Genomic DNA, 27,939 nt, shown 5'->3' on the forward strand with positions numbered 1-27,939 from the left:
GCGCCACTAGCAGGGCTGATCGTCAATGATTGGGCTGGTCTTGGCGACGTCCTGGACTCGTCCTGGAATTCATCGCTGCTGGAACATATCGACTTCACTCCAGCTCTGTGGGTCGACTCTCCAGCTACATCCGTAGAGGCTACCACCAGTGCAGAGCCTGTACAACACCACCAGCCTGCAGGTCCTGCATCTGGATCCCTACACACCATTCAAGACCCTATCCGCGACCCTCCGTGTATCGTGAGTCCCATCGCTCATGAGGTAGCGGTGCCGCGGCTACCAGCCGGTCCCGCAATTGCTGTTGGTGAATACCATGCAGTGGTGCGAGATGCTAAATTGCGTAAAGAATTTGCTGATAAATTAGCCGTGTTAACTGCAACGGTGGCTGTAAACTCCTTAGCCATTGATCGCCAGAGTAAACTGGGAGTGGAGGCTGGTAAACGTGGTGACAGTAGATATCAGGCTCTCGAAGAGCAGACGAAGCAGTCCTTCATCGCTATCAGGGCCGAAAATGCGCGTGATCGTATGACTGCTGAATCCCCAAACACTGAGACCAGTAATGGACGTGCAATCGTGGCCCTTCAACGTAAGCATTTGGCGGCCGAGGCAGCTGTGCGTGTCAACACGCAGGGCATAGCGAGAATTAGCTCAGAAGCGGTGTTAAGAGCTTCTAAAACCGCTCGAAAATTATGGTTAATGGAATCTGCTAGCGAAGCTAACGTCAATGCCTATCGGGCAATGTGTACCGAGATGTCTGTGATGAATGACACACTAGCAAAGCTTACGGTGAATGCTATTATTTGATTTGTGTTTTTGTTTTTTGTTTTTTTCTTTTATCTTGTGGAGAGGGTATTTTTTTTTGTTTTAAACTGCATGTAATAAAACTTTTTTTCTTTTAATACCTGACTAATTAACGTTTTTTTTTTTAAATATAATTTTTATATATATATATATATTTTATTTTATTTTATTTATTTTCTATCTATCGGCATTAAAAAAAAAACTATAGCCGTACACTATGCATAACGCCATTAACCCTAGAAAAAGGAAATTCAAATCTATAGACGGTAATCCCAAGAGACGGCGTAGATCTGATAGTGGGGGTAGCATTATGGATTTAGAACTTGAAGAGATGGCAATGAGGTATGACGCAACCGGCGATACGTCTCATTTGTCGGCCGTAGGCCATGTGGTGGGTGGGGGCATGTATGCAGAAGGTTGTTTAGACAGGCGGGAAATATGTGTTGGCATAGATAGAACTAGACGGGTGTTAATTGCAGCTGATGCATGGGGCCGTAGTATGGCTAATGCTCTATATCAGGCAGCACAGATAAATGTTTCGAACGAACCATGTCTAGATGACGTGGTGGGGCTAGAGGCACCAGGAGATTTAGACACAAGGGGTGTGTTGTATGCGGGGGCAAACACGCGAGATGTACTTAACGCTGTCGGGGGGTGGTTGGATAGTGCACAAGAGAGTCTATACATATCCACACAGATCGATGTATTGCATGGGTCGCAACGTGATGAAGGGATTGGCGAGGGTTTTCAGGACCCCCCGGCTGTGGCAGGGGTCCCTATAGAGTCGAATATACAGGTCGGTGGTGGTGGTGGTGGTGGTGGTGGCGTGGGGGGTGGTGGTGGTGGTGGTGGCGATGATGGCGATGCTGTTGTTGACGATGATGACAGTGGTGACGGTAGCGGTGTGGGGGATGGAGGTGCTGGTGATGGTGCTGCTTATGATGGTACACAGGTGCCTGCTGTAACGGGGGAAGATAATGACGAGTTGCATACCAGATTATTTCCCCGGTTTAACGGCTTTGAGGTTAGACAGTCCACTGATCTGAGAAGTATATCCCTTGCAAATTTACAGGAGGTCCCTGATTTGATCAGGGAGAGGCTGTCGGATGTCATAACAAGCTGCTCGCAAAGTGCAGCCGATGGTAGTGTCTTAAACGTGGTGCTGAGAGGCCCTTCATTGGCCTCTGATGTACAGGCTGTGCTCGTAACGGGTGACGATTATAATACGGATTTGTTTATGGAGCATATTAGCCAAGTCATACAGAGCAACGACACAGGTCTGACGGATGATGTGCTAGAGTTGGTGGTCACAGGGGTCCACAACAAACGGGGTGGGGCACGTTTGAAGTTAAAAAACATTCCCTATGATGAAATCATACACAAGAAGAAGCTAAGTCTCTACACACCGAGTAATACTCACGACAATTTGTGTTTCTCACTATGCATGACACATTTTCTGCATGAGGGGGTAACCGGGGGCGACACAGCGGCCAAAGAGACTAATTTGGAGGCGGCTCGCAAATTACACAGTGATCTGGGGTTTGCCCCAGATCACCCTGTGGGTTTCTCGGATGTTTCCAAATTTGAGAGACATCTAGATGTTAAAATCCTGATATTTCATCATAATGATGCATTCAGGAAGCTGGAGATGTTCCAGACACATACGGGCCAACATCCAAAAACAGTATGGCTATACCTCCATGATAGCCACTATCATTGCATAGAGAACAGAACGGCATTCTTTGGTACGGGATATGTGTGTGAATATTGTTACAAGGCCCATGAGGGAATTCTATTACACAAATGCCCGATCCATTGCAATGTGTGTCTGACAGTGTGCGATAGACTATCAGGTCGCACGATAAAGTGCAAGGACTGTAGTCGTATATGCCGCTCGCAGGTCTGCTACAACACACACAAGAAGCATTCTGCCAAACATGACATGATACCTTGTGAAAAGCTCAAATACTGCGATCGTTGTTGTAGACAGTATATCATATCGAAGAAGAAGAAGAAGAAGAAGGGGGTGGGGGAGGGGGAGGAGGAGGAGGAGGAGGAGGAGGAGGGTGACGATAATGGTCACGTATGCAGCGAGGCAAAGTGTCGTAACTGTGGGGAGCCGAGGCCCGATGATGGAATACATGATTGCTATATCCAGCCATACAAAAAGAAAAAGAAAAAGAAACGCAGGGGTGGTCGCGGGGGTCCATCGGATGACTCTGATGACGACACTCCGCCTAATAAATACATATACTATGATTTCGAAACGCGCATGCATGATGGTCGTCACGAAGCAAACTGTGTGGCAGCTACAACGTCTGAAGGCATAGAATGGTATGCTACAGGTCTAGGTTGTGTAAGCGAGTTTGTGAAACGCTACAGAAGAGGGGAGTATTCGTTGTATACATTTGTTGCACACAACGCGTCAGGCTTTGATAACTATATCGTCCTGGATTACATGACCAAGCAGGGTATTAAACCCACTTTAATCATGAAGGGTAGCAGAGTCATTTTGATGCGTGATGACGCCTACCATCAGAGATGGGTCGACTCATTTAGCTTCTTGCCCATGCGATTGGCTAATGCACCGGCGGCGTTGGATTTTGACGATATGGCAAAAGGTAATTTTCCGCATAAATTCAACACACGGGCCAACGAGTCTTATGTCGGTGCCTACCCTGAGATCTCATATTATGGATATGATTCCATGACTAGCGATCAAAAGACAGATTTCGCTATTTGGTACAGATCTGTACGACACAAAAAATTTGACTTTCAGAAACAGCTGCGTCTCTACTGTGTCAACGATGTGAGGATCCTATACAAGGCGTGTGGGATCTACAGGGAAAATTTCATAGAGTGTGCCACTATAGACCCCTTGTCCTATGCCACTCTGGCTTCGGCGTGCATGGCCACCTTCAAAAAGTCGTTCTTGAAGAAAAACGTCCTGGCACTGACCTATGAGGGTGTCTATCAGAAAAAGCAAAAGTCATTCTCATGCGCATCCATCCAGTGGCTTGAATATCTATCCCACTCCAATAACATGGAGATTCGGCATGCTCTCAACCATGGAGAGGCTAAATATGGACCATTCTTCCTAGACGGACATGCACCGTCTATAAACACAGCCTATGAATTTGCAGGATGCTTTTATCATGGGTGTGAACAGTGCTACAACGCTGGCCACCAGAACCCTGTCCTCAAGAAGACCTATGGCGAATTGTGGGTGCAGTTTCACCTCAAAGTCAAGGCTCTCAAAAGAGATCATGGTTTAAGAGTCGTGGTCATGTGGGAGTGTGAGTGGCACCGTCTGAAAAAGACCAATGCTGCAGTGCAGGCATTCTTGGCTACTCTGAAAATACAACCTAGGATTGATCCTCGCGACTCTCTCTATGGGGGTCGCACCAACGCCATCAAAATGTATCACAAGGCCGAGCCCGGTGAGAAAATACGCTACTATGACTTTACCTCTCTCTACCCCACAGTACAGGCTCGCTGTCCTTATCCTGTAGAGCACCCCCAGATCATTTTCAGGAATTTTGGTCCTTTGGATGGGTATTTCGGCATCATCAAATGCACCGTGTTGCCCCCCAGAGGTCTTTACCATCCTGTGCTCCCCTACAGGTGTCATGGGAAGCTGATGTTCCCCCTCTGTGGTACATGTGCCACTGAGCTCAATCAGACAGACGCGTGTCATCACTGCAACGATGAACGGGCTCTGACAGGGACCTGGGTGACTTTTGAGCTACAAAAAGCAGTCGAAATGGGTTACGAGTTAATCCAAATGCATGAGGTGTGGCACTACCCCAAACGGTCAGAGACTCTGTTTAAAGGGTATGTCAAAACGTTTCTCAAGCGTAAACAGGAGGCTTCAGGATACCCCAGCACAGTGGACACTGCGGAGAAACAGCGAGAGTATGTGCAAAACTATCTGGCAAAGGAGGGTATACAGTTGGATCACGACAACATGTGTGTGAACAAGGCCATGCGTAATTGCAACAAGTTGATTCTAAACAGTCTGTGGGGTCGCTTTTCACTACGCCCAGACCTACCCACTTGTGAGCTAATTTCTGACCCTGAAAGGTTCACTCAGCTCATGTTTAGCGATAGCTATCACATTAGTCACTTTTGCTTTATCTCTGATGAAGTAGCCCTTGTACAATGGAAACATGTAGATGCACGTCTCGCCAACGTGATTGTGGGGGCTGTGACTACCGCCCATGCCAGGCTCATGCTCTACGATCTTCTAGACAAACTACAGGAACGTGTCCTCTATTGCGACACAGACAGCATCATTTTTGTTTCTAAGGAGGGTGATTGGGTACCCCCTTTAGGCCCTTATCTGGGCGACTTGACCGACGAGATAAATGATGGTGATCTGTATGGTACCGAACAGGAGGATTACATTAGCGAATATGTCTCAACAGGTCCTAAAAGCTATGCATACCATACCCGTCGCCACAAGTCTGTCGTCAAATGCAAAGGGGTGACTTTAAATGCAGCAAATGCTAAAGTGGTCACCCAGCAGACCCTGAAATGTCTATTGGATGATTTTGTCAGCCATCGGCCTCAAACCCTCGACATCACCACCACTGTAGATACCATCCAGCGAGATAAGACTAGGTTTCTGCTTAAAAACGCTACTGTAGTTAAACGGCTTAGGGTGGTTTACAACAAACGCAGGGTCTTCCCCGACTACACCACGCTTCCTTACGGTTATTAACTATTTTGTTTATTGTTTTTCACTTTTTCACATGATCCATGTTTTTTCTTCTTCTTTTTACATATCGTTTTCAAATGATCCATGTTTTTATTCATTTTATATTTTTGAGGGGGGGTATGCATATTGTGTTAAGAATTGTTTCATGTTCATGTTATTAGCTATTTTGTTTTTTTATTGTTTTCAAATGATCCATGTTCTCTTCTTTCATCTTTTTTATTTTAATCATTTTTTATGCATCATGTATTAATGATGAATGACTGTGCTAATAATCATGTCGGTGTTAATAAAGAATGTTAACTGTCAAATGTTTCACGGTTCTATGGTCACAATACATCCGTCCATCAGAGGGGATGCACACAGACCGCAGAGATGGCTGCTGTACACACAACGTTCGACCCTAGACTTCAACACCCGTTCAGCATGGTAGTATCGGGACCTTCAAACAGCGGCAAAACCTACTTTGTCAAAACAGTCATTGAAAATATGGATCGTTATTCTCAGAAAAGATTGAGAATATAGTATATGTTTATTCATGCTGGCAGCCCATATATGATGATTTACTTAAAATAAGGAACATTCACTTTGTAGAAGGGATCCCCAAATCTCTATGTGATGATGCAATCTTACCAGTCCATACTAGAAATCTGCTCATTATTGACGACTTGATGAACGATGCATGCAATAATATAGAGGTTCAGTACGTTTTTACCAAATATGTACACCATCGTAATCTCAGTTGTATGTATCTGGTCCAGAATTTATTTATGCAGGGTAAAACCAGCCGTACAATTAGTCTAAATACCAATTGCATGGTTTTGTTTAAGAACCCTCGTGACAAATATCAGATTATGTTGATAGCCAAACAGATGTTTCCATGCAAGACAAAATATTTTCTAGAAGCCTTTAACGATGCTACCGACATGCCTTACGGCTATCTACTTGTAGACTTTAAAGCCATGACCCCAGACAACATGAGACTTAGAACAGATATATTGTCAGACCGGCATGTTGTATACACTCAGAGAGCCAAAGTGATTAGCCCAAAAGACCATGTCCTCACGTATAAGTAGAAATCGTGAGCGTCTTAAGCAACTATATAGCGCACCTCCGGCCCAACGTAAAGTTATCCTCAGGACAGCCAACACCGACTTTATCAACTCGCTGTGTGAAATAGCCTTGAACATTTTACAAGGCAAAATACCTCTGACTCCACGCCAGCATACGAAATTGCGTAGACGAAAGAAGGACCTCAGAATACTCGCCAATAAAAATGTACTAATATCTAGAAAGAAAAGACTAATCAATCAGACTGGTGGATTTCTACTACCCCTGCTGTCTGTGGCCATACCGTTGTTTACAAGCCTGTTCTCAAGAGGAGGGTGATTATAATGGATCATACGCACAAGATGTATCTAGTTCCTCAACATCAACTCGATGCCTTAAAACATACCCCGCCCAGGGATTCTGTTAGACAGACTGCTGAAAATGAGCTGGATAAAGCCATTGCGCTGGTATTGAACACCCCCGATACAGACCTATATGAAAAAGCGGCCAGGTACGGAGCTGTCCTGCAGCGTTATCTATCCATGGTAAAGCAAGGGCAGCGTGAGCATGGAGAATTAACTCTGTCGCTTGCTGAGGGGGACCCTATTCATACGCCTATGGCGGCACAACATAGTGCTGATGACGATGACGGCACCGGCGATCATATCTATAAGGATATAATGAAACATATACCCGTCAGAAGCAAGAGCAATACCCGACATATCCTGGACTCTTTAAAGAAATCTAAAAATGTTTCATGGTCGGACAAGGGGGAGATCATATTACATGGCGAAACTATTAAGGGGTCCCATATGTTTGATTTGTTAAAGAATGTTACCGCCCCTTACCATGTTGTCGAATCTGTCAGACCACTGGGCTGGAATGTATTTCTGAAATCTTTAGCCAGTAATAATATACCCCTATCGGCTATCCCTAATAAACAACTCAGGCAAACTGTAGACATGTATAAGCATAGCCCCGGCACTACGGACGCCAATGCGATGGCCTCCGCCCCTGGCTCATCCGATAAAAGGAGGAAACGCAAGCAGCCCTTGTCATCTATTACTTCCCCTGGAATGCATGTGGCCGAGTGGTTGCCATTTTAAATTATGTATCTAAATGTATGTTTTATCCGTAAAAATAAAAGAAAACAGTACTACTAAAATGTAATCAAATTATTGTACTTTTATTATCAACACAGAAAACAATCATAACAACAACAACACATGCTACATGTTACATCCGCATACACATGACTGCACACACATCATATCATGCTCATTACAGACATTAGGTTGTACACGCTTAACAAAGTCATAAACCTTTTCATCATTACGGGGTAAATTATCCCCATACATTTCAAAAACTTTTGATAGGATACCCCTTTTTGCATATTAAACAAGAAAAAAACACAATGATTCCCACATGCTGTACTTGACGGATCCTGGACCTGTTGTGTAGAATGATCAACATCTATACAGTGCTGATCGAGAAAACGCTGTATGGTCTCAGGAAACTCAGAGTATGAGGGTGGATTGCCGTAGGAGTCGAAAAAGTAACCCTGTCTCTCAACAGTAATATAGATGGCTAGCCAATGCGCACCGGCCATATGTGAAGGTTCGGTGTTGACCACCAGCATAGCAGGCCTCTGATGAATTTCCCGGGGTAGGTGATTACACGGTAACGCGCCGAGAAAATATGCCTTGTGTGCCATTTTCTGACACACGGCTGTTAGCTCTATAGTATTCATATCGCACCGCCTTTTTTCAGTAATAGTCCAACAGCACCTGTCGTCTATTTGATATTTCTATAACAGAATCATAAACTGCATAACATATCAAATTGACCGTTGTAGCCAATGCTGCTCTGAACCGTGCTTCTGGCCTCACATTCCCTGTTCTGACTAGCGATACATGTTGTCCACAGCCCTCATCGGCCTCAAGGTTGAAACAAAATAATGCATACCCGCCCCCGAATTCCTTATGATTAATGGCTATTTCTCTATCTTTGAGCTGTCGACCTGTAGCCTGAATGAGCTGGAAATATTCTCGTGTATAGAGACCATTTCTAAAGTCAGGCTGAAAGGGTTTAGAGGGATATGCCTGACCGTCGCAATATAGGGATAAGAACTCAATGCCGAAATGCTGGAATCTGAAAGGATTCCTGGCATAGCTCCTGTGAATGCTTCGTTATTCACAAAGCCTATAATAACCATCTTGGGTATTTGGCCTAGAAATAGATTATCCTGTGTGCATATACGGCTGCCCGCAGCGATGGATACATTCTTTAGACATACCCTATCAACAGGGTATTTAACGTTAGCTTGGTTTAACGCACGGGCATGTGCCAGCTTGACGCCTGGTGCTACCGATACCTTTTTAATGAAAACATTTGCAGACGCTATAGAGACCCGGTATTCCACAGCCCCATCGGACATGAGACAGAAATCATTTTTTGCTCTAATGAATCTCATGCGGAGATCAACTCCGTTAATCAACAGTTTCTCCTGAAAAAACATATCGACGTGTATAGGGGATATCAGCTCCACTATACGACTTCGCCCTGTATATTCACTCCTAGTCGTTAAGCCTAGATTGAGACCTCCAGGAAGAATCTCGTCCATATGTCCATGTGTGTCTTTCTGGAATAGACCACAGCCAAATTGGGTGTCTAATGTTCCGTTTCCATAGTTTAGCAGGCATTCTATTATGCCTCTGTATGGATAGGTGTTTGACGACTGGGTGATAAGCCTATCACCCAGAGTAATATCTACTTGGGAGAATAACGTGCATCCTGGATAGTTAATCAGTCCCACGGGTGCCGCCGGAGCCAAGTCTGTTCCATCAGGATTAGTAATCTTGATCCTCAGAGGTAAATACGTGTTGTTTAGATCTATATAGTCTTCGCTACTGGCCGATACAAAGAACTCTATGGGTCCACCATCTGTTAGCGCCGATAGCGGGGGTATTTCAATATATGTACTTTTTTCTATCGATGTCTGCGTCATCGGCAGGGAGAAGAGATCCAGCTCGCTCTTAATGCATTCGTCTGACATGTTATGTAGCAACGCCATTGTTATTCAACCCTCCTGCTATACTAGATGAATATATCGTTAGCTGCCCCTCTAAAACGACGGGATGCCACCTTCCTGCTCCTTTTAGGTTTGGATCTCTTTTTGATAGATGCCAATCTTTTATTCTGTTTACGACGTCGTGCCGGTGCACGGGTACGCCCACATCCTATAGGAGGATACTTTGTTGCTCTTCGGGCATATACCCTCATGCCTGCCCCCTGCTGTTTGGGCGTAGATGCAGCATGGGCTATGTTGGTCATAACGTCGCCTATAATATGTTTAGCAGCAGTCTTCAGATGAGGCTTTGCTATGCTAACCCCTCGCCTAAATAACGGAATAGCCATTCTAAAGAGGCTACGGAACATCCCTCCGATGCCAGCTCCATATTGTGTGCTGCTACCCTCATAGCCTGGTAGCCCACTCCCTGCTTGGTTTAAATAATACTGAACATATTTGTTCTCGTCGTAAGGCGGTCTATACCCCCTCATCCCTATAGACGGTACTACGGATTCTACTGTTTTACAGGTCTAAAATGCAGCTTGAGTATCACTTTGCCGTATGTGAATTTTATATTTGTATTCTGGTCAGACTTTAGATCGATTTCAATATCTCCAAGAGGGTCTCGGGCTACGTGTACGTAATGCGGCTTGTCGAACATGTGAATGCAGTGTCTCCTGCTGGTGTCGGTTATATTAATACTCCGTAGCAGGGGGACATAACTATCTCCGACCAGCTGATGGTCAACGATGTCGCTATATATGAACATGTTGTAACACCCGCCGTGAATATCGGTGGGATGGGGGGCGTATGCCGCATACGATTTATGGGCTGATAGCTTGACCCCTGCGTCGAAACCCAGCATAGCGGCCAGTTTTCCTCTAAAGACGATAGATAGGTGAGCGTCTCCTTCTACATAAATGCGGTTTCTAATACCTTCATGATGTAGTATAACTCTAGCGCTAGGATCATATTTGGCCCAAGTCTTGTTGATTTGTAGTAATAACGATCCGATACTCTCATAAAGCCCGCCAACTAATAGACATGATGTCCTATGACCCGTTTTACCATCGTGAATGGTCATCGTAGCGTCCTCGGTAGGAAAACTATGCCAGCTGCATGGGTACTGTGCTTCAATTAGGCCTACTTCATAGGGCTGCTTGGTGTGTATAGATTTTGCTAATTTAGTTCTAAAATTCCATATCTTATTTTGTGGGTAGATCCCTGCCGATGCATTACTCGCTAGAGTCACATAGAACCCTCCAGACACCTCCTTATCCATCGTACACTCTGGATATAATGGAATGTATGTCTCTTGTATGTCTCTTTATGCATCGACTAGTGTCTTTTCAGCTATCCATGAATTGAATGCCTCCGGCCAGCCCAGCCATTTGACATATACCAGATTCTTAGACCCCTCCCTTTTTCTATCTATAATCTTTTCTATTTTATACACCTTGTTTTTAGACACTATAACTTTTTGTAGCTCTTTCTCATAAAATGTTCCATGGACAGGGGCACCTGCATAGTCTTGCAGCTTATAGACTGGAGGACACCTTGCTATGCGCTGCGATATTACAAAATATTCATCCGTAAATGTCTGCTCATACCCCTTTCGAAATGTAGCTCTGACTTTTGAAATTCTAACCGTGTCACCAACATCGTATCTAAACACCACCATCGGCTCTTGAATGGTTTTGTATAGCGTATTAAACACTGCTTTCTCATTATCTTTATCAACGTTGACCGGGGTCATTTTTATCGATCTATGATATGAATGGTTATAAGCATGGACCATGTCCTGTAGCTTATCCACATATCGTTTGGAGTTGGCAGCTGTTAAATATCTCCACATGCGGGTTTTCAGAGTCCTGTTGAAGCGTTCCACTATACTGGCCTTGGTCTCGTTAGATGTAGAGAAATGTTTGACGTTGTACCGCTCCATCAAACGCTGAAAGATCTTGTTATAAAATTCTTTGCCGGCGTCGGTCTGCAGTTTATCGGGGGTACGCCCTTCACCGAGAATATCATCAAAAGCTTTAGCGACGTCGATAGCCCTCTTGGATGGTAACGGACGAACCCATGCATGTTTTGAGAATACTTCGATGCACGTCAACAGAAAATGCACACCATCATTTTCGGATGCATACTCTGCCATATCCACTAAATCAGCCTGGAACTGTCTATCTATTCCACTAACCAATACTCTATTTCTGCGGAAATGTATCGGTGCAGGTACATGCAGGGTGTAGGGATCCTGCTTCAGCAGCCATTTCTTGATATATTTTAGTGGAGGTACTGCACCCTCACTGCGCGAGGGCCGTTCTTAGTTTATTGATGCCGCCGTAACCCCCTGGTCCGGAGGGATCATAATAAGTCTTATGCAGCCGTTTATCCATGTCGTATGTCTGCGACAAAAATGAATACTGAAACACTGCTCAGAGTTATCCATCCTTTTATTTAAAATGTCTGTCCGCTCAAAACAAATCTCAGATAAAGTTTACATGAAGTTTTATTTTTCTGCACCATTATACAAGCCATCATTCTAGCAGTTCTAATACCCTCGGCGTTTGAGGCATTATTCAGCTTCAAGACATCCGATACAAAAGCACATATACACATGACATGTCCGACGGTAAAACAGTCACCATCGGGGAAATGGGGAAATACTTCAGCTAACATTTGATCAGTAGGTTTATCATACAAGAATTTCATGACCAGATCATTCCAACCCTTATACGTACATTTGATATAAGCATTATGTTGGGCATACGTATCATTTTCTATGGCAGCATACATCAAAACGGATAGTCTATCTGATACAATCTTGCTATCCGCATCATAGGCATAAGAAAACAACACCCCCATTATAAACGCCACCCACCACCACCAGGCTTTGGTTTGCCAAATGACAATGTAGGACGCCACATTTGTATGGCTTCATGTATCAGAAGCAGATGTTCATCGGACACTCCTTCGGCGGTCAGTGAATCCAGTTTTTCGGTATCATAGGTATTGCCTATTAAATCACATAGATAAGATTCGACCACCCCATAGATTTTTCCGGGGGACACAGTCAACCCTGTAGTCTTCTTTAAAACAGTTTCTAAAAGTAACAGGAAGGGGTGTCTGTCCAGGATAACACAAATGTCCTGGTAGTGGGATTCGTAGTGATGATGTGACGCTCCCTGCAGGCATGAATGGCGTCGTTGACTTGGGCAATCACACTGGCATCCCCAGCAGACCGCTTGCTTCTGATGGCTGATGATGGCTACCACACAGAGCCCCGTGGTAAATCGCAGAACAGCCAGCGATGCAGGGTTTAAACGGATCTGTGTTGATACAGGCCATCCGTCATCTCTCATAGCAGTGTCCACCTCCAGCTCACTGTCCTCTCCGATGTGTAGGAAGGTCAGATTCAATCCGGTCAGATAGACGGCATACTCGTGAAGCCAGTGGGGTCCGGGTTGTACAGCCTTTAAATCAGCAGTCTCCATAGCCACACCCCCACCTTGCACATGTTCATCATTGACCTGTGCTGCATAGCGTATCAAAAATATACCATTAGAATATGAAAATAAAAAACACACACAGCACCCACATATTAATATAAGGTATAGCCTATCAAAAACACATTTAAAAAAAAGGAAAATAAAACACCCCTAATACTACTAGTATGTACCCACCACCTTCTTATACATTGCTGACATTTTCTAATGCTAGCATAACCCTAAACATACTCAAACACACCATGTGCCCCCTCATCAAACCCAGACGACTCAAACAGGCACATTCGGCATTCATCATCAGTTGTGCTCCATGGTTCTTCATTCGTCTTAGCCATAGAATCAATCTCTGCAAAAATTCCACGTAGTGCAGACAGATCAGCCCACTGCATGAAAAAGACATTATCAAAATAATCAGCAGCTTCTAAAACACTGGTGCGTAGAGGAGAGCTACCGATGCAATGCATATCATAGCACTGTGGTAGCTCGTCTGTATCAACACCGCGTCTGAAAAAAATGAAATCCTGTGGTCTCTTCTTCGAATGATAGTTTGCATCCATGCGATGAATCCTCGATTCATACTGAAAGGTCCATTCCATGCGATGAATCCTCGTTTCATACTGAAAGGTCCAATGGAATACATGGGCTCCCCCATGCCATGTACCCTCGTCACCGTCTAGCATGGGGCATAAATTCTCCAAGAAAAAATTCCACTCGTGAACGTTCATCCGCCACTCTGTAGCACAATCTTTAACATTCAAGATAACACAGCCATCGACCCATGATATTACATACTCCAAGCCGTATTCGCCAACGTGGGTGAATGAATCCCCGACACTCCGGTCTCTCAAGCCTAAAACAGGCCTCGTTCTTTTGAGTGGAGCATTAAGCAGTACCGCATCTCCACAACTATTGGCATAGTTAGACACAGGCGTACTATCGTCGGACATACCATCAGGCATCTGGTTTTCAATGTCCTCATTGCTCGACACAGAGTCGTCCATGGCGGGTGAAGACAATGGCGACGGGGTACGAGGGCCCCTATACAACCAATAAGGACTATCTGATCTATGGGTTTCTTCTGATGAGCAGTCCATGTCGAATGAAAAGAACACTGCAGACAACTTGATGAATGCGGGGACCCTACAGCAGCCGTCGCCCCCTTTTTAAACTATGTTTATGACCCATCATAAAACGTGAACAGGAAGCGGTACCTGTGAATAGGGATCCCCCTTCACCCCCACCCCCTCCCAAACCGGACACACACACACACACACACATACACACCTCTGACTATACAGATCCCGCACCCCAGCGACCCCTACAGGTTCACCACTGGCATTACACCGTCATAAAACGTAAACAGGAAGTACCTCTGTGAATAGGGGTCCCCCTTCACCCCCACCCCCTCCCAAACCGGAAGTGAGTTCAGATAGGAATGGACCCTAACAGCATATAATATCAACTACTTCTGTTGTCTTGCACCAAACAGCACCCCGTACTGAGGAGGGAGAGAGAGCGTGTTCTCCTGAGGGAGGGAGAGAGTCACAGGGAGACACACAGTGGATATTCACATTATGGCTAATTTGTTTTAGTTTTAGTTTTGTTTTTTGTCTTCCTAGGACAACAGTTATCATTCGTGATGATGAACATCGAAGTTCATGAGGAGGTTATAAGGACAATAACGTTGATACTTTAATAGGACAACAGTGATGATAATCTAATGCAATTGGACTAAAGAAGGTGTTGCTATTAACTAAGTGATTAATATTATTTTCACACAGGAAAGAATAATTGAATAAATATGGATATGATTAAAGAAGGAGAATAATAATAAAATAAAGTAATCTTGATAAACTGTAAAAGTAGGACTACACCTATTAAAATATGGGGTATATCTCTTTGGTCAAGGATGACAGGTGGATTAGCGCTACATCTGCTGGGAAGGGATCCTACATGCTATGTTGTCAATTTGGATTCGGAAGTAGTGGGTTTACCTTTCAAATGCCACTACTGCTGCTGCAACACTTTAATAATTTTAACTCTGATAAATTACCTTTTGTTTTATAGTTTCCCTGATGTGTATCCAATACGCACACACTTGGCTGCATAGGGCAGATGGGGCTGAAGACTCTGTCTCCATCCCTCCACTTTGCGATCTATACTACCATATGGGTGGGGGTTGATTGTATTCCAGGTATGGCATCCTGCAGCGAGCCAGTATGGAAGGCTGGTTAGCCAACGACGGGTAAGATCCCACCTTGACACCCGGGACGACCTAAGGCAGGCACAGTCACGATTACTTGGCAGAGTCACTGTGGGCACTGGCTCACTTGATCATGAAGTGACAAGCTGCAACAATCATGGGAAGTGCCGGGTGGGGTGTATGGTGGAGGAGAAACAGGAGTCAGATATGTCAGCTCTGGCAGCAGAGGTGGTCTTGGAACGGGGCATGTCGCGTTTTATTTTATTTTTATTTTATTTATTTTATTTTTTAGAAGGCCACTAACGCATGTACGTTTTTTCGGTTTAGTGCATGACTTTGGAACAGCGTGGTTTCAGGCGGCTGATGGTAAACCCACCCATATTGGGCTTTGGTTTTGGACATACTGGGTTCGATTTCCCTTCCCAAAAGATTGGTTTTAGTTTGCTGATGGTTAAGGTTAGACGTTTCGACGTTGGTTGCACCGACGGCGTTCTTAGAGTTGCTTATCATTTAATGCGCATGGTTTTGACCATTGCGCAAGGGGGGAGGTATTGAGGAGAATTAAAAAAAATATAATAATAATAATAATAATTAGAAAACAAGGTTTTTCTTCACCATACTTGCAAACAATGATTGACATCCAGCTAAAATGAGTGTGAAATATATATAAAAAACAAAAAACAAAAAAAACTGTGTTCAACAGATGGGTAGAAGCAGTCCCATCGAAAGACCAAAGTGCGGCTACAGTAATCAAGTTTCGGACTAGAGAAGTCATGACAAGGTTTGGAATTCCATCAGAAATAAGCTCAGACAAAACGTTTATTCAGAGAACACTCAAACAAGTGATTCAACATTTGCATGTCAAATAAAGACTAGATTACGCCCCAATCCTCAACCACAAGGTATGGTGGAAAGAGTGAATGGGACGCTCAAGACAAAAAATTAACAACATTTGTGCAAGCACTAAATTGAATTGATGCACTACCACTGACACTAATGAGTTATCGCATGACAACTAACAGAACGACACATCTAACCCCGCATGAAATGCTTAAGGGTCGACCCATGCCTTCACTTAACATTCGAGGGTGCCAAAAGGGACTTCCATTAGAGTAATTAGAAATAGAATTAAGGAAAATATGTTTGAACATCTAACTGTTGTACATAAGTTTGTAATTCCAGCAAGAGAAACACAAAGTTCCAGGGCCGGAGGAGGAGCCAGATGCAGACACGCCCGGAGCTGACCAACCACCCAAGGATGAGGCAATCAGATTTCGCACCGGATGGGTCGGTGGCCAGGGTGCTGGCAGGGTTACAGTCCCTCAGATTAGAGTTGGCAGAGAGCTCCGGCATTAATGACCCCTTCACAGGATGGATGGAGAGCCCAATGAGCGATGGGCGCTACAGGTGCAGCAGGTGCCATCCAAGCTTACCTGGGGATCGAGTATACACCGGAGAGTTTGGACGAGGGACCACCAGAGGGGCCCGACCTGATCCGGCTGGAGAACATGGTGGGCTGCCCCATTCCCGTCCCCGCCAACGGCACCACCCCCCTCCCACCTGATGCACCCACGCCGCCCGGACCAGGGATCTGCGTTCCGGTACCAGGGGCTGCGGCCCGTTCCCTTAAGGCTTGAGGGCGCCCCTGGCTGTATTCGCTTCTGTACGCTTCACTGTTTTTAGCCGCTCCCATATCTATGCCCGCGTCTACGCAACCGACGCCGGGAACGTAAATGTTGTTGTGTATATCGCTGTCCCACTAGATGGAGCTCGGGGATACACACGGGCGAGATTCCAGGGGCCTTGATTGCCCGTTTATCAGATGAGGTCCTGAGCGCAGTTGAATAAAAGGGTCTAATGCTCAGGTGGCGCCTTGCGTCCACCTGCCCGTGATGACGCTCAGGGCTATTCCGTGGTTTCAGTTGTTCCCGTGCCCCGTGCCTACCCTGGATACCCCATGCGTGTGATTGCTTATTGTTACACGACCAGCTAACTCCTCCTCACATCCTTAGTGTGTGGTCATCTAGGGATGGGTTGAGGGGGATTGCCATTCGTTATCTACCTCATATCTTTCTATTATTATTACTATTATTTAGGGACACGTTTCATGGTTGCATTTCTTTCCTGTGATTGTTATTGTGTAGTATTTGTGTGATTGTTGCATTTTTGTTTATTGTTTACTGTTTGTTTTATTGTTGCATTTCATTGTTATTATTATGGTTTGGTGTTAGTTTTGTTGTGTGGCCAGCTTTGTTGTTGGTTGTTGTTGTTTTTTGGTATCGTTTGATATTTGTTTTTTGTATTAGTGTATGCTTGTGGTATGTTTTTTTTTTTTTTTTGTGTATTACCTGCTGCCACTTTACTTGGTATTGTCTGCTCGCGATGTAAGGCCGGGGTGGATGCCACCCCCTAAGTGGGGTGTGTATGGCATACCCATGTCTGAAGCATGGGTAGCGTTTCTCCCACGTGGTTCCCCATACACCCGGTCCAGCGAGTTGTTTTAGTCCCATGCTCATGGATGTTTGTTTTTATGATCATTTTGCCTTCTTTCTGTTATTTCTAAAAGTGTTATGATGATAGTCCCGCGCTGAAGTCCTATCCCTCGTACCCCTCATGAGTAAAAGTCGTCTTGCGACGACTTGAGGGGGATATGTTGGGCAAAATAACCTGCTGAGTACATCACATGTACATTATAAATATAGCTAACTCCTACACAGCAAATGCCAAAGTGTTAAAATCCCAGAGTATTCATGACCAGAGTAGATTTTATACACTTTGGTGTTGAAAAGGCACTAAGTACATTTTTTGGGGTGTACCAGAAACACTCTTGGGTGTTGTCTCTAAGTATAATGCTGGTGTAGAGTAATTTCAGTGTATATTTTAGGATGATGGACTCCCTGAGTGTCCAACGGTTAGGTTTCGATTCGTCATTGGGTCGCTGCGCCTTCTCATTGGTTGAATCTAGAGACATGTGACCGTTTGTCCTCTTCCACACTACGCGGCAAACTGTTTCGGCAGAGACGGTTGGTTGACTAGAGACGAGGATCGAATCAACGAAGCCATTTTTGAACTTCACGGCAATGTAACAGGTAAGAAAAGTACCAAGTGAATAATGCACAGGGTTTCTATGTTTCATAGTTAGTTGTGCGTGTGTACTTCGTATAGGTCAGAAATTGTATTCATAATGGGTCTTAAGAAGGTATTAAAGTCTTAAATTTAACTTGTTCAAACCTGCAGAAACCCTGAATGCAGAATATTAAGCATTTCTTCGTCTTTTAGATCTGATAACCAACTTATAAATGCTAACGATTTTAGCTAACGTCAAACCTAATGGCCAATGCTAATGAGGCACATGTCTTCAATTTAGCTAACGCCTGCGCGTAAATCGCCATTGCTCATGGGACCTATGAGACCGAAAAAAATGTATGGGAGTCAATGGAGAGAAAGTAATTATTTACTGATCCCAGTCTTTATATGCCCCGGATTACACATATGTTGTTTGTGGATTTAAATGATAATTTTTCATGCAAAGAAAACTATAATTTAGCGGGAAGGAGTTTGATACGGTTAGTTTTTGTGTGGGGCGCTTTGTGGACTACAACTCCCGCTGCTCTCGACGTGTATGATGTACGTCACCACCACTCGCAAACGGATCCCGTCGGAACATGGCTGTGTCTTTGGTGCACTTTACCACCTTCTTTCAAGGAGAGCACCAAAGCCTTGATCGAGGTGAAAGAAGGTGGTAAAGTGCACCAAAGAGACAGCCATGTTCCGACTGCGGGATCTGTGTGAGCGCGACCCCTCCCCCTCCCACTCTGTCCTTCCAAACGAGCCATGTGCAAAGACACCTCATTCCCCCCCCCGCCACCCTCTCACAACGCAACAAGCATGGAGGATACCGCTAAATAAAATCATACGGCGGAGTGAGACGAATTTATTTCAAAGAGGATAAACAACGGCTCGGTTAATTAATTAAAATATACGAAACAAGCGAAATTAAACCAAACATGTTCCCAAATGGAACAGAGGGGGAGGGGGGGGGGGCGATCTCGCCATCTCGGTTGAACTCAGTGGTGACCGAGCGAAATGAACTGTTTGAACTGTAAGTTCAAACAGTATGAACTGTTTTCATTGTGCTTGGTATGAACTGTTTTCATTGTGCTTGGACCACTTTGGTGGTTTAAATGGTAATTTCAATCACTCGTATTACTGCAATACCTTACTGCGTCCGTATCTCTGCCTATGTACACAAATATATTGTATTTGTGTACAGCACTTTGGTCAACTACTGTTGTTTTAAATGTGCTATATAAATAAACTTGACTTGACTATGGCTCGCCTGGTCCTCTGCCAATGCTACCGCGATAACAGCTTTCCGGGTGGCGTCCATGTTTTCCTCCAACGACCGAGCGAAATAATAAAACGCTTGAAGTGTGGGCTTGGCGTCAGATCTGAGATCCGAGTCGGTTCGCAGAGAATACTCGAACGCAGCATAACCTACAGCTGTATATTATTGTTTTGCACGGGTGAATATTTGTTTAGATGAAAAACTGTTTCCCTTTTTTTTTTTTTACATGTTCATGCCATGTGCCAGCCAGAGTTCCTTAATGGCACAACCAATGTTCTAACTGGCAGCTATTTTTGTAACCTTCAAAGTGTTCCATTCTGTTAAAAAATAACGATACAAAATCAAATGTTGCAGTCATACTGACCTGTGTTTTGTGATGCTAAATCAAATACACAAATACTTGTTGTTGTTGTTGTAATAGTGGAAGGACGACAACAATGCTGTTCAAAGTGCAATACCACGGAAAGAAGAAGTACATTAAACTTAATGGAGACTCACATTCAGAATTTCTCAAAGAGGGTAAGTTACTTGAGTACCACATTTAACACTAGAACTGGTAACATAGGTAATATATACTTGCAGCGGTTTTTTTATTGTATGTAACTTTCTTGACAATATGATCGCTTCTTGAACTAAAGAACACACTGCAGTTGGGTGTATGGATGGTATGAGATGAACTGATCATAGGTGACGTGATTTCAGAGACAAACATTGATTATGAGTGGAAATGGCCTTTAACTACTCTGGATAGCTAACACAGAGTGGCCATTGTATAGGGAATTGAGAGGGCTTCATGGATTATGTAATATTCAGGTACACTACAATAATAAAAGAGCTTGAAAGCTCATTATTTACCTCTGTAAAATGCATTCCAGGCTTCATTAACTTTTTTCTGTATTCAAAGCTAAAGTGAAGTTCAGCATCTCCACTGAGACAGACATATATGTGCTGGATGACACTGGAACAGAGGTCGATGAAGAGGTCTTCACCGACATCCTGGAGGAAAAAACTGACATCCTGTGGACGATTGTTGATGTTCTTTCAGTCTCTGGTAAATGGTAATTTGATTGTATTGTCCATCGAAGGGTTACAGTTGCAACATGTGGCCGTTGTAATCGACTTTGCCTCCCAAAAAGGAGTTGTGCTTAAAAGGTGGCCATATCAACCATCAAAACTCATATCTATAACTGGAAAAGAAAACACTTTCCCTGTCTACCCAGTCATCTCCTCTAAATAGAACATGTGGATCAATTAATGAAATCACAAGTGAAAAATGTTTTTAAAAAATATTGTGTGCCCTCTTTTCAGACTCTCCTGTCCCATCCTCATGCAATGACACCTTGTCACTATCGTCACCCACATCAGAGAGTGATACTTCTCTGATGTCTTCAAAAAGATGGCCCATCGATAATTCCTTTCTAATGTCTCGAAAAAGACAGTGCACCGATGAAGCCATTTTGACGTCCACACAAAGTCAGCATATTGATGACAGTTCTTCACAGGCCAAAGAGGTGTTGTTTTCTGTAGAACATTTGTCTTTATGTTGTAAATGTTGTATGTTTTGGAATAACATTTTTTGCTATGCTGATCTACTTTTTTCTTATTCCTGTTGTCAAGCTTGTCAAGAGAGTTCTGGAACAAAAGCCTGGAGGGGAGAAGATACTTAAAGAATATGCCATGAGAGGAGAATTTAAGGACCGGACACGCCGTGAACTTGTCAACATCATTGTTGCTGATATGGTGGAAAAATATGGGTAAGTAAAATATTTTACTGTGCATGATTTATTGAATGGTATTTTCATAGTATTTGACCATTGTAAATTGCCATACTGATTTTCTTATTTTTCCTGTCAATGCAACCTATCATTTTCCACACAGACGTGCTCCACCAAAGGACAAAAGAACACAGTATGCATGGGGGATTGTAACACTGTTTCCTTCTCTAAAAGACCCCTACTCCAAAAAAGGCTATGTGAGTACCGGTATATTAAGTGTGGTTAATGTTACTCAAATGTTCATGTTATAGTTATCAAGACTTTTGCAGTTTCTTAGGAGTAATGTAGGACGGCTTCTTTATTACCAACTTTGCTATGTGTACAAGCAGCAAGGGATCAATTAATATTCTTGATGGTAAATCTTAACAATTCTTTCTACCAGTATCCATATTGAATCATGCTGAATTTTTTTTCTTTTTTTCCAACTTTATTGTTTTTAGGAACATTTCTATGATGCAGATAGCAACGAGGGCTACATTGCATGGAAGCTTAAAAACACACAGCGGGACCTCAACAGTGGCAGCAGTAGCAGTGGATTTAGGAGAATGAGCTCTCACACCTCAAACAGCAGTGGACCACAGTTGGAGAGAGAAGTGTCTAAAGAGCTCCAGCTGGAGGGAGACCAATGTTGCGAGGCCATTTCTCTACTGAAACACAGCACGGACAAAGAACAGATATTCATGAAAATGAAAGCAACCTTCAACCACAGACAACAGCTGATCCACGATCCTGAGCAATGCAGCACAGTTCTTACACTGTTCCCAAGGTTCCTTGACACGAAAGGCCTGGTAAATTCACGTTAATTATGTTTAAAATGTATTCTGTCAAAAACAGCATCACAAAGCTGAGGATATTTCCCGCCCACTGCTACCACCATCAAATAAACCTACACATAATTTCTCCCCTTTAGGTCTTGCAGGACTTTGACCTGTTGTTTAGTGCTGAGACTTCTTCAAAACTTCTTGAGAAATGGGGAACACTCCTGAAGGTAAAAGTAATAGAGCAAGCCAAAAACCTCAGCAAGACACCCCTTCTTGACGACCTCATTCAGTCTGCAGAGGAGAACCCTGATGAGGATGATGAAGTGCCAGGTAAGTGATATAAAATAACCTGTTTGTATTTGGCCACCTTTTTAGATGCTGACTATTTATTGACAAGAACTTTTTGAACCTTTTATGTTGTGTCATGTGCTTTCATCAGGTGTATTTCATGCTCAAAGTATGCTCTCCCTTCCTCTTCAGGTTGGGATAGTGACATGGCTTCACTTCTCCTCCTGGTGTACCTCCTTCCACCACCTCCAAGTGGAAAGAAGGGAGCGGTTAAACTCAGTATCCGGGAAGCTGTTGATCGTGTGGTCAAATTTCACAAGGTAATTGTATCCTGAGAATTTTTTTTTAAAGGTCCCATGGCATGCCGCCAGGTGTGGCGTGATTAGCCGCTACAAGCCGTTTTGGAAATCTGGCCCTTATGACATCACAGGTGGGCGTGTCCACCTAATATGTGTGACAGATAGATGAGCAACGTTTGGTACAGTCCACTGAGTAGGCTGGTAGACTGATCTATCCAGCACACATCTTGGTGGACACGCCCACCTGTGATGTCATAAGGGGAAGATTTCCAAAACGGCTTGTACCAGCTAATCACGCCACACCTGGTGGCATGCCATGGGACCTTTAAACTATCTAATATGCAGTAGTGTAACCAAACAAAACAGACATGTTTTGGCTAATTATTGTACCTTTCACTTGATGCAAGGGAATTTTCTCACAGGTAGAGAGAAATGCGGTAGCATGACTGTTCAACATGCATACTGGATAGAACAATCCTCAGTTAGGAAATATCTGAAATTAAATGTCTTCAAAACCTCCAGCACTTAGACAAGTGATGTCCCACAAATACCAGAATGAATTGCAAGTGATGATATGTAAACACAACAGTTAGCGACTTCTCATAGGATAGAGTTCAGTTGAAGTTCCTTTTTTAATTCTAAAGAATGAATGGTGTGGAGGTAATTATTTTTGCAATGCACCAGTTTCTTTTCAGTGCATCTCCATGTCGAGGCCTTGTGAAAATAAAATCAGTAAAAAGGTTGTACTTTTTGTCATCTTACAGTCAAGTCGCAGCCTTCAGGAACACTCTGGTCCAGACCAGCGGAGGCAGCCCTACATCCTGGCAGTTGGGACGGCAAGAAACAGCATCCATCAGTACTACATTGCGATGGATAATGGGCTCCTTCCCTGCAATGCCAGGTCTTCCCTCTCAGCCTTTGATGAACTTTTCAAGGCACATTATGTGTTTGGTGTCTCCTATGACCAGGCCTTAAACAGCATGTTTACATTTGTGCAGACCACCATATACAACATTGACATCGGACTCTCTCACGAAACTCCCAGAGTCAAGGACCTCAGGGCAAAGCTCCTCAACTGAACTTATGATGTTTGGATGCTTTGTGTGCAAATCCGCTTTTCACAGCATTCAGCTGTTGGTCCGCCATCTCAAAGTTTCCCATGCCTTTTTTCCTGGTAAGCAGTTTCAATTGGTGTGTGACCAGAATGGATGCCGTCACAGATTTTGTAGTTTTTCAGGCTTCAGAAAACATCTTCAGTGCAAGCATAATGCTGAAATTCTAGATCCAGCTATTAATGAACCAGTTACTCCTTCAGTTGTTGTACATGATCAGCGAACAGTATCAACTTTAATTTCAGAGCAACCAGTGAATTCTCAAAGTTGTATTGAGAACAGGCAACATACCCAAGAAATGTGTGCATCCCTTATTGCAAAACTCCAAAGCAGTGGTGTGGCTACTAATGTTGTAAAGACTGTTGTTGCAAATATGGAGGAGCTTGTAGAGGAATTGCATTCAACTGTTAAAGAAGATGTGATAAAATTACTACCCGATGAGGGCATGAGAGCAAAATTTGATGAATACTTTGACAGTCTTGAAAATCCATTTAGCAAACTAAACACTGAGGCAAAATTGAAAAAATATTTCAGTGAGAAATGTCGTCTTGTAGAACCTGTTGAGGTCGCTTTAGGAGTGAGGTATGACACCAGAAGGAATCGAGACACTGGCACATACGAACAAGTTCCTGTTACAGACAAATTTGTGTACATTCCTCTATTGGAAACACTGAAATTCATATTCCACAACAAGGATATTTGTGATTATATTTTGCAGCCTTGTGAGAAAACAGGCGTTTATAAAGATTTCTGTGATGGGAACTATTTTAAAGATCACCCCCTTTTCTCTGAAAAACCAAACTCTCTCCAAATACAGATATTCTACGACGATTTTGAAAAGGCAAACCCACTTGGATCCAAGCATGGTATCCATAAGATTGGAAGTATATACTTTGTTTTACGAAATCTGTCTCCAAAGATAAACTCAGCTCTAATGAATATTCATCTTCTGGCACTTTTTCACACTGCTGATATAAAGAAGTATGGATTTGATGCCATCTTGGAGCCTCTTGTACATGATCTGAAAGTCCTTGAGTGCACAGGAGTGGAACTCCCTTTCTCTGATGAACCAGTTTGCGGCACAATTGCTCAAGTAACTGGGGACAATTTGGGATTGCACACACTTCTTGGGTATGTTGAATCATTCAATGCCAACTATTTTTGCCATTATTGTCTGATAGACAAACAGACCGCGCAGACAGTTTTTAGTGATGATGATCCAAGAATAACGTTCCGCAATAAAGCCCTCCATGCTCAGCATTGCAATGACCTCATGGCAGATCCTACACTGGCTTCAACATTTGGAGTGAAGCGAACGTGTTTACTCAATGATCTACAGTACTTTCATGTTTCTGACAACTATGCTGTAGACATTATGCATGACATATTGGAAGGAGTGGGGCAATTTGAGCTAAAGTTGCTCTTTGGTTACCTCACAGACAACATCATGTCCAAGACAGATGTTTGTAACCGGATATATTCATACAATTATGGCTTTGTTGAGCGAAAAAAACCGACCAACCAGAATCAACTTGGAGCAGACTGGAAACGGCATTGGTCTTAATGCCATTCAGACATTTTGCTTGATCCGGAATATGCCCTTGATATTTGGAGATGTTGTACAAGAAGGAAATGCACACTGGAGACTCTTGCTGCTTCTGTTGCAAATTATGAACATCGTATTTTCTCCAGTCGTTACTGATGGCATGACTGTATGTCTGAAGCATCTCATTGTTGAACATCATCAACTTTTCAAACAGCTTTATCCACATCGCAAACTGATTCCTAAACATCATTTCATGACTCATTATCCCAGGTCCATTCGAAAAATAGGGCCAATTCTTCATGTTTGGACAATGCGATATGAAGCCAAGCATAGGTTTTTCAAGAACACAATCAAAAATTTCAAAAATATAACAAAGTCGTTGGCTAAAAAGCATCAGATGTCTATAGCATTTCATTGGGAATCAACACCTTTCAAAAGTATTGACTGTGGGCCAGTGAAAACCGTTAAGCTCAATGCCATAGAAAATGGTGAGATAATTGCTGAAGAACTACAGGTTGACTTGGACTGTGAAGTTGATGTGACATCTTGGATCACTTGTTTTGGGACAGAATATCGCCCAGGCCTTCTGGTTTGCTCAAACATAGAGGATTTGCCAGTGTTTAGCCTGATAAGAGAAAAAATTTTACTTAATGGAGACTATTTTCTTCTAGCAGAGGACTTTGAAACACTTTGTTTTGCAGAACATTTTCATTCTTTTAATGTGAGACAGGGAAATGACAAAAATATTTCAGTTCTAAAAGTTGATGAGTTGTGCTTGTTTAAGCCATTTGATTTGCAAACAACTTATGGGTTGGACAGAGATGACAAGTATGTGGTGCCTGTGCATGTGTTGCTGTAAGCAACTTGTTGATTGGTTGCCAGGCACACCTTTATTTTCTTTATTTTCTAAACTTTCAAGTTCAAGTTGTTAGTTACATCATCTAAATGTTAAACTAATTTTCATTCTTTTCATGTGAGAGAGGGATATGACAAAAATGTTTCACTGTTAAAAGTTGACGAGTTGTGCTTGTTCAAGTTGTTCAAGTTGTTGGTTACATAAATGTACAACTAAATATGGTTCTTGATCGAAAAAAATTAAAGTAAATGTATGCACTGTAAAAACAACAACAGCATCAATAAAAATGTTTTCAAGAATCTAATGTGTAGACTATTCATTCATGAAGTGTTGACAATTCACCTCAAAGGTGTTGGTTGTACACCAGTCAGAGTACATTCTCACTCTAGAAGTATTAAATAATCAGCTCTGCGAAGTGCTACAAAGCACTGACTTGGAGTACATATTCTTTCTCTCTGGTGTTCTAGGTTTACACTGCAGGTGTAAGGAAGCACTGAATGAGTGCCCAAAAGTACCACTAATAGAGTACATTTGCACTCTCAAAGTGTTCAAATGTAACTCTAAATTTGGAGTACATATTTTGCACTTCTAACAGTGTTCAGTGAACACTGAACTCTTGGACCTATATGTACCCCGAAGTGAGTGTTACATGTACACCCATAGAGTACAATGTACACTGGGATTTTTGCTGTGTACCCTAGCCTGATGAGCACATCACATGGCAGTCACCTTACAATATAGTCAACTTTTAACACATAACACACACATGATAATATAGTCAGGTCGAGGTCAGAGCCAAGGCCCCATTTCTCCTCCAGGCAAATGGTAAACACTCAGACAATGCACCAGTCATCCTCAAGAACGGGAGAGCCACAAACAGGAGACTCTGTGAGGCTCTCCCCCGTCAGGAAGAACACAAGAAGATACACATGCATACACTAGGGCCTGGGAGGCAAGGTCAAGCAAAGACACACAGAACCATACACATCTTAAACGCACACACCTCATCGAGAGGAAGATACAGCATAAAACTGTATCACACAGGGACTCTTGGCCCTTTTCTTCTGAAGCAGACCTTCCACGGAGGCGAAGCTCTGGACGAACCATCAGCGCTGATTAGGGACTTAGACATATTCGATCTCTCACGCTTTATGACTCTGTATAACCGTTGCCACTTTACTTAATAAATCCAAGGTCCTCGTGCCGACAGACTTTATTACCTCTCCGTCTCATTTCATCTGGTCCAGTAACTAGACAGACCGTTTTTCCCAACACTAACAGCAGGTAAACACACACACACACACACACACACACACACACACACACACACACACACACACACACACACACACACACACACACACACACACACACACACTGTGGTTGAGTGACTGAAAGGTTCAATTATGTGTGAGATATGTCAACAAACTCATTGAGCCATCCTTTTTGTTTCATTAAGGCCAATTGCAGAAAGCTGCCGAGTTGAAGGACGACCAAAGTATTCTTTTGCATATAAAAGACAAAGATTGTGTGGCTCTGGAGGTGCAGTACCACAGATGCTGTTACAATCGGTACACCAGGTTTTTGACGAAGCCTGAAAAACC

General features: G+C 43.3%; 1 protein-coding gene across 1 annotated transcript; it reads left to right on the plus strand.

Annotated features, from left to right (window-relative positions):
* Positions 1–18,075: 18,075 nt before the first annotated feature.
* Positions 18,076–23,903, plus strand: LOC130386928 (uncharacterized). The gene is made up of 10 exons (XM_056595792.1): positions 18,076–18,439; positions 20,120–20,217; positions 20,603–20,749; positions 21,007–21,209; positions 21,316–21,452; positions 21,577–21,670; positions 21,914–22,261; positions 22,384–22,564; positions 22,715–22,842; positions 23,586–23,903. Exons 2-10 carry the CDS (start codon positions 20,136–20,138, stop codon positions 23,898–23,900), a joined length of 1,635 nt encoding a protein of 544 aa, XP_056451767.1. The 5' UTR covers positions 18,076–18,439; positions 20,120–20,135; the 3' UTR covers positions 23,901–23,903.
* The last annotated feature ends 4,036 nt before the right edge of the window (positions 23,904–27,939 follow it).

This window comes from Gadus chalcogrammus, chromosome 8 (genome assembly GCF_026213295.1).
Source record: "Gadus chalcogrammus isolate NIFS_2021 chromosome 8, NIFS_Gcha_1.0, whole genome shotgun sequence".
Taxonomy (NCBI): domain Eukaryota; kingdom Metazoa; phylum Chordata; class Actinopteri; order Gadiformes; family Gadidae; genus Gadus; species Gadus chalcogrammus.